Consider the following 13,450-nt stretch of genomic DNA (forward strand, 5'->3'; position numbering starts at 1 on the left):
GCCGCCGGAGAGGGCCGGCTTCCCGACGGCCGTGCTCTAGGAGCTGCCAGAGCCAGGAAGCGGCCGAGGCTGCTTGGCGGGCCCCCCAGGAACAGGTTATTCTTTAACGCAGGACTACCCACCTCTTTCCACTTACGTAACCTTAGGGGCTGGTGGCAGAGCCGCGCCATGGAGCTCAGGGTCCAAGTCCTACTCCAGGAAGCCCTCCTGAGGGCCGGCTTCCCGACGGCCGTGCTCTAGGAGCTGCCAGAGCCAGGAAGCGGCCGAGGCTGCTTGGCGGGCCCCCCAGGAACAGGTTATTCTTTAACGCAGGACTACCCACCTCTTTCCACTTACGTAACCTTAGGGGCTGGTGGCAGAGCCGCGCCATGGAGCTCAGGGTCCAAGTCCTACTCCAGGAAGCCCTCCTGTCGGCCCACTGCACTGTCCCGAGGACCCCCCAGGCCTGGAAACCACCACCGCAAAGGGCCGGTCTTCTCTCCTCCCCACCACTGACTTCTGTACGGACAGCGCAATGGCCTCAGGTGTCAGGCGGGTACGAGAGGGAAAGCCTGCCTACCCTCCAAAGGCCAGAAGGGGGTATCTCTAATCATCCAGAAACTCCCTACCCAGCCCTCCCAGTTTTCAAAAGGCAGGCTTTGAGGTAAGGCATGCATGTCCGTCCTCCAGTGACTGGGATTTATTAGGATACAGGTTGGAAGAGGAGAGGCCACGTGGACACAGCAATACAGTCAAAGTAATGAGGCCTCAGTCACCTGGAGGCTCAAGCTGGAGGAATACTGGTACTGAGTGCTCAGGACACAGAGGGGTCTCCAAACCTTCCCTAGGCACAGGAAGGTAGAAGCAGGGGTCTTGTGCTCTACAAAGGTCCACTTATGCTAGAAGGCAGAATGGAGGGCTCTGGACTTTAAGGGGTCCCCACATCCTGGATGCTCTCATACACGTTTTCCAGGGGACTGCTGTCCATGTCCAGGCCCCTAGGAGGGAGGGGCTCATAGGCTAAGCCACTCTCCAGGGCCAGAACTGCTCCTGTACCCTCATGGTCCGGTGGGTCTGAAGTGGGTCCTGTGGCCCTGTTTTTAGGCTTGCAGACCCTGGAGTACAGGATGTCCACCTGGAGAGAGGGAGCAGACCCAGGGTGGGCTCCTTAACATCACCTTTGCCCAGGACCTGCCCAGCCCCACCTGACACCCCACCCAGGCCCACTTTTACCTGAGCAGCTGGGGTCACCTCAGTGTTCCCTTGCTGCAGTTCTTGGGAGCCTGGATCTGTCCCTTTGAGCTTCTGGATGGAGGCATACTCAGCCAGTACAGGTCTGGCCCAAGGCCCTGGCTTGTCACAGCCAGTAGTCAGCCGTGTCCCTGCCCATACCACAGGGCTGGCAGCCAGGCTAGCTCTGGGGATGGCAGCCAGCCCCACATTAGAATAGGTGGCCTCAGGACTGATGGACAGTGTGAAGGCAGTGGCAGATGGAGCCCCCGGCAGCTGCTGAGGTGGGAAGGCAGAGGGGGTTGCCTGTGGCGTGGTGCTACCCCTGGAAACTTCTAGCCAGTGTGGGTACAGGAGATCCATGCTGGCAGGCCTCAGGGCTATGGGTAAGTTCAGGCCAGAAGTCACTAGGGGTGGACAGCAGGTGTGGCCCCGAACTGCAGCCAGCCCCTCCCTGTGTGTCCTTCTGGTAGTCACCTCACCTTTGCTACCATGGGTACTGTGGTGCAGCTCATGCAGCCTGGTGTCAGACTTGCTGAGGGAGCAGAGGTGAGTCTGTCTCAGCAGGGACTAGGGACAAGGAAGGCTGGTTGGTCCCGTTGGCCCCACCTTCACCCCAGGGACAACCTGGCACTCACCGTTTCTGCCAGCATCACAGTGTCCTGTAGTCTTGCCTGCTGGCTCTGCACCTGCTTCCTAGGGACAAGAGCATCATCAGGCCAGGTGGGAAGAGGTAGAGGTAGGGCAGCCAGTTGCTAGTCCAAGCCCAGCATGAAGGTGCATGTGGAGGTGATTCTGAAGTGGACCTGCCTCTTGACTTCCAGCTTGGCCAGAGGGTGAGGGCCCAGAGAGAATATAGGCAAGATGGACGTACCTGTGGCAGGCTGTGCACAACGCCCACAGCCAGAGGAGCAGGGAGAAACACCCTAGGACCCAGAGGGCTGGCAGGGCCATGGGCACTGGTGGCCCCATTCTGTGAAGCAGGGCCCTGGGGGCGGAAGAGAGGAGCACTGGGGGATGGTTGAAGGTCTGGCACACCCCTCGCTGCTCCACTTGTGCAACTCACCCCCCTGGTGGGCTTCTCTCCTTGGCTCTGACTCAGCACATCAGAAAGCCCCAGGCCTTGCAGCTCTGCCCTTGCTGTGGGGCGCCTACCTTCCTTCCTCTGGTTGTGAGCACCTGGAGAAGCTCTGCATGCCTTTTTGTGAGAGCAGCAGCTATGGTGATGGGGGCGTATGGCCAAGGCAGCTGTGACCTGACCAAGGCTGTGGTCATTGTAGCCTAAACCCAAGATCTGGGGAAGCCCCCGAAGTCACACCCCCAGGACTGAGCCACAGCCCACAGACCTCATTTATAGCCACCTTCTACCCAGGCGTGGCCTCCTTGTCCAAGGTGATGCCCCTAAGCCACTCACTATGGAGCCTGGTTCCCCGAGAAGCTGGAACAGTGTAGGGATCAGCAAGCAGGACACGGCTACTTTCAGGAAGTGAGTGCCCCATTCCACACCACCACCAAAGGCCTACACCCTTCCTAGGATCAGTCTTAGCAAGGCTGGGGGCCCACCTAAAATCTGCAGAAGTTGGAAAGTGAGGGGGTGGTCTTTGGAGGTCAGAGTGAGTCTATCCAGACTGCAGTAGTAGGTTTCTTGTATGAGGGTGGGGGGAAGACAACTCACCTGGACACAGCCAGGTCCTAGTGCCCTCCCAGACCCCAGGAGGGCCAAGAGGCTTGGGTATCTGCCTGTGCTGGAGGATGGAGCAGGAACTTACCAAGGCCACGGCAGAGCTCCTCGTTGGCTCTATCTGGGGCAGCCAGGAAGGTCTTTGTAGGTCCTCAGTGAGCTCCTCACCTCACTTCCTGCCTGTCTCAGTACCTCCCAGCAGCCACTCAACCCTCAGCTGCAGCTGCTCCTGGTGAAGCCACCACTCAGCCTCATTCACTTGCTGCAGCCCCACCCAAGATCTAGTTGTGACTCACTGTGTGCCACAAGCCACTGTTCTAAAAGCCTAACTTGCATTCTCTCCAGACTAGATGGGGGACAGGGCTGATGAGGTAGACAGTAGGTCAACTGGATGGTCAGCAGCCACCAAGCACTGGCACTGAACCCCCAAGCCTGCCTCATCAACTCTGCTGTCCAAGGGCCCATCTCCATTCCTCCAGCCCCACCTGAGTGCTGGGCACCATGGGGCACTCTGAGCTCTTCCCTGCCTGGATCAGAGAGGGAAGGAAGGGTGGATGCTGCTTTCTTGGACCCTGTGGCCCTGGGCAGGAGCAGTGGCCTCCCTTGGGACCCCCTCCAGCTCACAACCCTGTCTGTGGCCACAACCCTGTGTAGACCCCTCTCTCCCCAGAGACCCCACGGCCAGCTAAGTCTCCACTGAGTGACACTGTAATGAAATCACTTTAATGTCCTTGATAGGAAGATGCCCCGAGACACTGGCAGGTGGGCTTGGTGGGCAAGTGAGTGTCTGGAGGTGATCCTGCAGCCCATCTCCACACATCAGTGTCCACATGCTCCAGGTAAGCAAGGCTGAATGGGGGCCGTCTGAGAGTGGGCTGGTCCTTCTTCAGGGGTGTCAGGGTGATGGCTGGTCTTCCTGCTGAGGCAGCCAGGGCTCTGTCCATGGGGTCTGCGAGTCCTCTAGAATTCCGTCATCTTCCTGTGGGTGTCTGCCTTCCGCTGCTCCTGCTGCAAGCCTGCCTCCTGAGCCCGGAGCTGCCCCAGCTGCCGCTGGGCTCCCGCCAGCTTTTCCTCCAGTTGGGCTGCTGCCACACTGTGCCTAGGGAGGGCCTGCCAGTCAGCATGGCTCCTGGTCCACTGCCACCAGGACCCCCAGCTGCTGCAACCATTGACCATCCTCTACATCCAGACCTCCTCCAACTTGGCTGCCACTCAGGGTCAGATAACCTCCCACATGTATCCTGTGGGCATGGCTACTCTAGGCCTTGGGCCCCACACGTACCGGCCAGCATTCCGAGTGAGAGCCTCCTGGATGCCCCGGATGTCCCGCTGGGTCCGCTCAATCTTTTCCTCAGTCTGGAAGAGCCGCAGGCTCAGGGCCTGCTTGGCACTCCTGCTGGCATGGTACATGTCCTTGGTTTTCCTCCCTCCGGGCGTAACCACCCCAGCCTCCAAGGCTCCAGGAGCCTGACTCTGTAGCTTTTCATTCAGGAAGTCAAATACATTCTTCGGGGGCAGGTGGCCTCCAGGCCTACCCTTCCTCCTCCTGCACCTTGGGGGCCTACTGGCACTAGCCTGCCCCTCCTTGGTCCTCTTCTGTAGAATCTCTGCGCATTGGTCTAGTGACTTTCCTCGAGGCAACACCACGGCATGGATGGGCTCCACCCGGCCTTCTGCATTTCGGCCCAGACCTGGGGAAGATGCAGGGCAGACGCTGCTGCTGCTGCAGGATCCCTGACTGCCCTGTAGCACCACCCCCTCAAAGCAGCATATACACACCTTTGCCAAACTCATAGCCCATTCTGGCGAGGAGTCTAGAGCCAATGCCGCGTGTGTGCACCTCCCAACCAGCAAAGGAGGAACTGCTGGTCCCAGTGTCCGCAGGGCCTGATTCTACTACTGCAAAAGACAAAGGGTAGTGGCGCTACCAAGCCAGAGGACTCTGAATGGTTCTCGGGGCTCTGGCCAGCATTGTCTAAGAGTTTAGCTCTGGAGCAGGGGCCCAATCCCATACACCTCTGGTCCTTTGCCAGATCTCCCAGGCCAGCTATGGGTGCTCCCAGCAGCTCCAGGTGGCAAGCTGGCTGCACTATGGCTTAGCACCTGTCACCACAGGCAAAAGGTTCAGAAATCACCAATTCACTAGGGACACCTCCCTGTCTATCCCAACCAACCCCTCATAAGGGCTGGACACTGCCTGCCGGATCCCCTCCTGATATCTATTCTGGACATACTTCCAGTTTGCTAGGATCCCCTTTTGCCCCCGCTCACCTGGCACCAAGGCTCTAAGACTGGGGAGCCATTTGAAGGTGCCACCCTTACCTACACACCACACACACCCAAATGTTTGGTTACTTCCTGTGGCACCTTGGCAGCTTTGTCACCAGCAGTCCCCATGCCCAACGTGGCAACTAACCCACACCAGGGAGCTTGTGATTGCTGCAGGTGGTCCTCGAAGGCAAGGGCTAGATCTCTCGCCCTGGCCTGTCACACACTCCCTGGTTCCCCCATCTTTCTGAGCTGCTGCTGTACCTCTGGCATAGCTGGCGTCACCCAGATCGCCACTGTCTGAGTCAGAGGACTCTTCAGCCTCTGTCCGAAGTGGGGGCAGGATGCTGTCCCCCTCCACCACGGCTTCTTTCAACAGCAGGGAGTCAAACTTGACTGTGTAGTAGCCATTCTCCACATCTGCAGAGAACAGAAAAAGACTGCAGGTTAGCAACCTCAAGTGGGGTTGCCAGTCAGGAGCCACGTGGGAAGTAAGGATGGAGACGAAGCCTGGGCTGCGGTCAGAGTCACTCCTCTTGGGCCCACACAGGGTCCCAAGGCCCACCCCAGAGGAGCCGGGAGTAGCCAAGTAAAGCAGAGGGGGCTTTCCATGAAAGACGTGCTTCAGCAAAGTCCCCTCAGGGAAGTCCCTGTGGCCAGCCTCACCAGTGATTCGTGCCGGGTGCCAGAGGCCATCGTGGTGCTTGGCCAGACATGTAGAGCCGGCCTGCAGCAAGCTCAGGTCTGGATCCTGGAAAGGGCGCAGCTCATCGACAGAGACCACCTGCCCATGGGAGAATCTGCAGAGGGGCCACAGGAGGCAAGTGCTCAGACACAGGCACAAGCGAGAGCAAAGCTGGGAGCTGGGGCCTCTGCCAGGCTGCTTCCCAAAAGGGAGTGGCCCAGGCAGGCAGATGTGCAAATGCATTTCTGTCTCACGCATGTATACATGTGCCCTTTCACACACATGTGCACACATACATGTACCCACCTTCTCTCAGTACCTAGACACATGCATTTCTCTCATGTACGTGTATATATGCACTTTCACAAGGCAAATACACATAAATCCACACGTTTGCATATATACACACATTCATATATGCATATATTCTGACACACATGCACACATGGGTATACAGATGTATGGACACATGCATACCCACGTGTACACACACATACATGTATTCTCACACTCGAATTCTCTCCGGATGTTCCTCGTGTTGCTACTTGGCTCTCTAGGCGGGGATGACAATGTGGCAAAGCCTTGTGATTCTGGCTCCCCATCACCTCAACAGAAATGAAGCTTCAGACACCAACAGCTATTTAAGGCAGATGTATTAGGGGATGGATATGTGTGCGTGTGCACTGAGTCTTCCCCAAACCCAGTAGAACACAGCAGCAGCGCCCTCACTTTAGATATGAGTGCACCAGTAAAATTAAAACCAAAACTAAGAGAGAACGAAGAGGAAATGTGGGGCCAGACACAGAACTGCAACCATGAACTCTGCCAAATAAAGACATGAAAAAACTAACCACCAACTACATTACACGCCATCATTTGAGACAGGAAACTGTTTTAACCCCAGAAGGGGTTATATAGTGGCACTCACTACATGACAGAGCTAGGGATATCTTCTAGGCAGGAATCAGTGGGTGGAAAGAGGGAGGAGCAGAGAAATAATTTCAGTAACCTATCACAGTGATGACCTCAGACACCTCCTTTCTCACCACTGATTGTCCTCAGGCACCCAAGGCACTGCCAATGACCAGGTGAAACCAGAATTTTTAAGACTGCTCCAAAAGAACTCATTTTAGACTATGACTGAAAAGTCCCACACAATGAGGACCAAAAGAATGTGTTCAAAAAGGAGGCCTAAAGCCGGGCATGGTGGCACACACCTGTAATCCCAGCACTTAGGAGGCTGAGGCAGGAGGATCGCCATGAGTTCGAGACCAGCCTGGGCTACACAGTAAGTTCCAGATCACTCTCAACTACATAGTGAGACCCTGACTCAAAAACAAAAAAAAAAGAGGCCTGAAACAGGCGTGATGGTGCACACCTAAAAACAAAAACTCTGTAAGGCTGAGGCAGGAGCACTGCAAACATGAACCCAGCCTGGGCAATTTACTGACTCAATGAGACCTTGTCTCAAATAATATAGATAAGTTAGGTAGATAGACAGGCAGGCAGGCAGAATAAATAAAAGGAGACCTAACGCAGTGCTGAATTTGATTAATTTGCCCTACCACACACACACACACACACACACACACACACACACACACACGCACACTTATCAATCAAAGCTTTCTGGATAAACCTGTAGCAATATTAGAAGTTTTAACATCTGACACAGGTCAAATGTCCCTTATATGCAACTTCTCTTACCTGATCAGAGGTTTTCTTGCTAGCGATTAAACTTAGGGAGCACTGAGCTACAGCCTTGCCCCCCAGCTTTTTAAAATTTTGAGATAGGGTCTCATTAAGTTGCCCAGGCTAGTCTGGAAGTAATTTTATACAATGTTTTTAGTGTGGCTGTGTTTTGACTGCACCCTGTCACATAGGGTTATGCACAGCAATTTCCACATGTGGTGCCATGTCAGCACTTAAAATTTTTGGATTCTGGAGCAGCAGAAAGTAGATATGGGGTGGGGTGGGGGCTGAACCCACAGCCTGGTAGCTAAAAGTGGCAAACTTGGTACAAACTACTGGGGAAAACCAACAGCTCTTATCACTGGGATTGTGATTCCAGTTGGGGTGGGCACTGATCCAGTTATTAAAAGGGAGATCCCCAAATGCCAGAGCCACAACAGGACTCTGCTCTCAGCATCCTAAGTCTCCAGGGAACAACCACTGGAGTTGGGAACCTGGAGATGCCACCCGGGGGAAGTGTCAACAGTGTGCTCCCTAACCTACAAGGCTGGCTGGCTGAGGACAGGGGGCTTTGGGGCCAGAAGTATTTGAGCATAACTTCTGCCTAAATCACTGACCATTAAACTGCAAGACAGTTAATTCCTGACTATGAAACTGTAAGCCAGAAGCAAACTTTAGGAAGGCAGGATAAAATATAAAACAAAATCTAAAATATGAGCAGAGGGCCGGGGATTTAGCTCAGTGGTTCCATGGCCTGCCTTCTAAGTTCAAGGACCCAAGTTCAAACCCCGGTACCAAAAAACAAAACAAAACAAAACAAAAATATAAGCAGAGGTAGCAGAGGCTGCACACTATAAGGGGAGGCAAATTTTGTACTTTAAGGGATGGGGATTTAGCTCAGTGGTGCCGCTGCCTGCCTTACAAGGGCAAGGACCTGGGTTCGATCCCTGGTACCAAAAACACAAAAAAAAAATTTTTTTTTTTTTTTTGTAGTTTAAGTCCAGAAAGAATCCCCAAACAAATACCTCACGAAAACAATTCAGAACCCAGATAAACAATACATCATCTGTCTTGTGTGCTCCACTATTCTAATGACAAGTTACTTAGATTTTCAGCACAAAAATTCTGACACAGGAAAACAGGAAGATGTGATCTGTATTTGCAGAAAAAAAACCAGTGGACAGAATCTGAGGAAGTCCAGATGTTGAGTTTAGCACAAAGCAGACACTGTAAGTGTATTCAAAGAACTAAGTGAAAACATGATAATGATCCAAGAAATACTATTAACAAAGAAATGGAAGTTAAATAATAGGAATCAAATAGAACTTCTAGAGTCAAAAAATGCAGTCACTGAGAAGACAAATTCATCAGATGTAGGTAGAGGGGATGAACGAGTGAGGTCGCAGGGTTTTCGAGGTGGTGAGACTCTCCTGGGTGGGCCCCATCGCCGCACACTTGTCCAAACTACAGAGCAGTCAGCATTGGGTGGGGGCCTTCATCCTCCTAATGTGTACGGAAGAAGAACTTCAGAAATGATAAAGAGGTGGGTGACACAAAAGACACGTATAACCAGCCACAGTGGGGCACCCCGTTAATCCTAGGACTCAGGAGACTGGGGCAGGACACTGCAAATTCAAGGCTACCCTGGATCACACACTGAGCTCAAGGCCAGCTTCATCTGCAAAGTCAGACCCTGCCTCAGACAGGACCAAATTGAACGAAACCTGTTTTCTCTTTTCTTCTTTTAATCATTGTTTCTTTTGGTGGTACTGGGGACAGAACCCCGAGTCTCACACTGAGGTAATTACTGGCCTTTTTAAAATTTTTTAACACAGGGTCTCACTAAGTCATTAAGTTGCCCAGACTAGCCTTGAACTTGCAGTCCTCTTGCCTCAGCCTCTCAGAGTTCTGGGATCACACACTACCACACCTGGCTTCTTCTGAGTTCTTTAAAAAAAACTGTCTTAAGGACAGAGAGCTGGGTCATGCCTGTAGTCCCAGTTACTAGGGAAACTGAGGCAGCAGGATAATTTGAGCCCAGGATTTTGGGGCCAGCCTGGGCAACACTGCAAGTCTGTCTGTCTCTCTCTCTTTCACTCTGTGCTGGGATTGTGCAGGGACTCACATATGCTAGGTAAACTCTCCATTGCTGAGCTATACCATTGGCCCTTTTTTTTATTTTGTGAGATAAGATCTTGCTAAATCAGCCTCTAATCTGTGATCTTCCCACTTCAGCCTCCCAGGTAGCAGGGATTACAGATAATGTGCCACCATACCTGGTGAGACCTTGGTCTCTTACAAAAACAAGATTTAAAGTAATAATTACAACATTCCATAGTCTAATTTATAATATCTATAGACCTAATGTACATGACAAAAGCATGAAGAGGGAGAATAGAAAATTTGCTATGCATTCCATGATTAAGTCAATACTAACTCCAAGAACACTGTGATGTTAAAGTTGCATAATGCAATCCCTAGAGTGCTCACTAAGAAACAAATATAAAATGTATACCTACAGATCAACAGCAGAGATGAATGTTATTAGAATGGCAGGCAAGCAGCTCCTAGGATCCTCTCTCCAATATAGCAACAATCAAGCTATCAAAACTTTCAGAAGCTACCTTTTCAGAACAGCTATGAGTAAAGGAGGCTTTGGGGAAAGCATCCAGACATAAATCATGACAAACAGTACTTAGAAAACCCTGTTGGCTGAGTAGCATCCTGAGAGTTCCCAGGTCAGTCTGAGCTTCCAGTGAATTCAAAGTCAGCCTGTACTACATATTGAGACCTTGTCTCAAAACAAAACAAGAACAAAACACCACAGTATTCATCCATGATGAACTGAAGAAAAGCAGAACAATGTATCTTGTACAAGATGTACACTGCTGCCTCTGTGGCAGCTTACATCTATAATTCTACCTACTTGGGAGCCTGAAGCAGTTCTCAAGTTCAGAGCCAGTCTAAGCACTCAGCAAGACATTGTCTCAAAATAAAATAAATAAATGAATAAAAAAGGCTGAGAATGTAGCTCTGTGGTGGAGTGCTTGCCTTAGCATGTGCAGGGACCCACATTTAATCTCCAGAATGGCAAGAAAAAAACTTTTTTTTTTTTTTGGTACCAGGGATAGAACTCAGGTCCTTGCGCTTACAAGGCAGGTGTCAGAACCACTGAGCTAAATCCCCAGCCCATCCTACAAAATTTTAATACCTAATTTCGCATGAGAAATTACTGCAACCAGGATACAACAGGAATAGAGAAACAAAACAAGGCCATGCTAACCAAGAATTCCACCTCTGAGAACTTCTTTAAAAATGACAGATGGTCACTATGTTTTCTTGCATGGTGGTCCACCCTCATGCTGTATTTCTTTTCCTACTTTTCCTTGGCCCACCCTCACTTGGCAGAGCCTGTTTCTTTTCCTACCTTTAACAAAACTCTGCTACCATTTTTACATCAATTATTTGCTCAGGACAGAAAGAACCTAGAAACCACCTCCAGAGGGAGACTCCAGCACCTCAAAACCCAGTAACACATCTGGCTCTGCCAGCCAGGTGCAGCAGGTGGATTAAGAACAGCCAGAGAGCCTGTTATTAACCCAGCTGCAGTACAGATCATCTGGGTACCATGTCAGCAAGCCTTTCTGACCTCGCGTTCCTGTTCTGTGATACTTTGCTCAGCTTTCTCACACTTTGGGGGGGGGGGCGGGAAACAGCTGTTACTAACTTGGTTTCCTGCCTGAGCAGCCATCTACTTGAGCTTACTCCTTTTTGTGTTCAAAGGCTCATCCATGCTTTTCCTCTAGATGGGCCTTTCTTTCTGAGGGTGTTCCTGCATCCTAGTTAGTTCCATTTTGGCTTGTCACATGCAAGAGCCACACAGGTCTCACCATGTTTGATTTCAAGTGACTTCATGGTCACCACAAAATCTCACCCTTGCAGACAGGAGCTAAGCCCCAAATACAAGGAACATGTGGGTGTCCTCCCTCTTTCTAATTAGGCTAGATCCCTTTCTTGTTTTGTCTAACAAAATGCAGGCAATTTAGAAATATGCCTGATGGCCTCAGCAGAACAAAAGAACAGCCAGTAAAGCTTAACTGAAGTGATTGTAAGTCATTCTTAGGATTTTAAAAGGGTTTTTTTCTTTCTTAAAAAAGAGGTTTCTATCTCTACTGCCTTAAACAAACTAACACTGGGGTAAATGCAAGAGACACTAGTTCTCAAGTGGTTCCACTCTACTTAAGCAGAGACACCAAGTGGCTCAACAGTGGCAAGGAATTCCAGTGGTGGTAGAGAGGTTTTCCACCCTGATCTCTTGGGAGTTTTGAAGGACTAGGCAGAGCCATTAAGTGGCCCAACCCCCTCTCCCTACGGAGTTAGTGGGCTCCAATATGGACACAAGAAGTCATTGGTAGGGCTTTCTTCTATGCTTCTGTGAAAGACACCAGCATCATCCTAGCTTTGGACAGAGACGCCTGTCTAGAGAATACGTCTCACAAGGGGACACTTTGTGGGCTCATCTGGTCTCTTCCTTCTGCATGGGGCATCATCTTAAGGACTGTCTCTCTCTATAGGCCCCTTCCATGATATCTCTCTCAGGGTCGTTGCTGAAAAGGAAACTGGCATTCCTACCAAGAAAGCAGATTTAAGCTGTCTCTCTCTATAGGCCCCAAGATGAGCCATGGGAAAACGCATGAACCATGCCCTGCAGATCCTACTAGGCTGTACCCTTGATCAGTGGGAAAGGTTTGACACTGCCAGTTTGAAAAAGGAGCAGCTTATCTACTACTGCAGTATGGTTTGGGTTCAATATGAAGTAGGAAGTGTCGAGAGCTTGGTACAGGATGGCAGCTTAAATTATGAAACTATTTTTCAGTTAAACTGTTTCTGCTTAAAACATAGAAAGTGAAGTGAAATCCCTGTGTTCAGGCTTTTGTAATCTTTTATCTCAGGAAAAGTCCAGAAACTATGATATTTAGAGTAGCCCCGAGGAAGACAGATACCTTTGATGATCCTATCTCTCAGGAGAATATGGGTCTTTCCCATCTGCTTAATGAAGAAACTTCAATGGGACTCCAAACACCTAGGACCCAGTTGCTAGACATGGCCTTTTCTGTGTGCAACAATTGGGATCTGGAGGAGAGTCAAAAGAGAAAAGCTAAAATTATGGCTGTTGCATTTGGCAATGCTTTAAGCTCACCCAAAGGAAAACCCAAGGATGTCTGAGTGCTAGAAGACTGGGCCCTGGGTACACATCTGCACCCAACCACTGCCTGGACCCTGCTCTAGGTATGAGGCAGCCAACGTGCCTGATGCAAGACATGAGAGGGTTGACTATCCCTGCTCCCAGAGAGGGGCTGGGCCAGCCATGACCCTTGTTTCTTGCTTTGAAGAGGCCCAAAGGAACCTACGATGACCTGTCCATAGACATCACCATTTCCTGTGAGGAATGCTGGGTAATGCTAGACATCACAGGTAAACTAATTCAATTACTTCATTCTGTTTTGACTTCTCTAGGAAACTCTTATATCTATAGCCATAGTTGGGGTCTAGGGGAACCCTAGTAGTAAAGGGTTCCTGCTCTGATGTGTCACTTTGAAGACCAAATGTTTAACCATGAGTTTCTAATTGTCCCATAGTGTTCTACTCCCCATCTTGGAAGAGATTTACTAGCAAAATTGGCAATTCTCAAATTCCAACAAAGGCCAATATGGATTTTACCTGTTGGGACTACGCCAGCTCTCCCTGACTTAAATAGCCAACAGGTGGTCCAGCTGTATTGTATAATAAAATATCTGACTGAAGAAAACCCTTCTTCTTCTTCTAAATATCAGAAAAGTTAAGAACTGTTTTGGGTGGTTTCACCCAAAGGCTAGGACAAGAATTCCACCCAGTGGCATACTTCTCAAAAAGTT

At 50.7% G+C, this 13,450-nt stretch overlaps 2 protein-coding genes across 3 annotated transcripts in view; both read right to left on the reverse strand.

Annotated features, from left to right (window-relative positions):
• Positions 1-219: 219 nt before the first annotated feature.
• On the reverse strand, positions 220-2,201 carry Lime1 (Lck interacting transmembrane adaptor 1). 2 transcript variants are annotated; one of them, XM_010633363.3, is made up of 5 exons: positions 2,084-2,201; positions 1,848-1,905; positions 1,692-1,779; positions 1,213-1,589; positions 220-1,114 (listed from the first exon to the last, which is right to left on the reverse strand). In XM_010633363.3, exons 1-5 carry the CDS (start codon positions 2,179-2,181, stop codon positions 908-910), a joined length of 828 nt encoding a protein of 275 aa, XP_010631665.1. In that variant the 5' UTR covers positions 2,182-2,201; the 3' UTR covers positions 220-907. The 2 variants fall into 2 exon arrangements, with proteins under 2 accessions (XP_010631665.1, XP_010631664.1); XM_010633362.3 differs by having other exon boundaries at positions 1,213-1,779.
• A 1,635-nt stretch (positions 2,202-3,836) lies between these two features.
• Zgpat (zinc finger CCCH-type and G-patch domain containing) overlaps positions 3,837-13,450 on the reverse strand; it is a 28,144-nt gene continuing 18,530 nt past the window's right edge. The window contains exons 2-6 of the mRNA XM_010633364.3: positions 5,825-5,958; positions 5,423-5,578; positions 4,670-4,789; positions 4,173-4,581; positions 3,837-3,989 (exon numbers count right to left, since the gene is read on the reverse strand). Coding sequence (XP_010631666.1) covers positions 3,851-3,989; positions 4,173-4,581; positions 4,670-4,789; positions 5,423-5,578; positions 5,825-5,958 — 958 coding nt within the window. The 3' untranslated portion in view covers positions 3,837-3,850. The remainder of the gene's footprint in view (positions 3,990-4,172; positions 4,582-4,669; positions 4,790-5,422; positions 5,579-5,824; positions 5,959-13,450) is intronic.

This window comes from Fukomys damarensis, unplaced genomic scaffold, assembly GCF_012274545.1.
Source record: "Fukomys damarensis isolate Sample0158 unplaced genomic scaffold, DMR_v1.0_HiC HiC_scaffold_22, whole genome shotgun sequence".
NCBI lineage: Eukaryota > Metazoa > Chordata > Mammalia > Rodentia > Bathyergidae > Fukomys > Fukomys damarensis.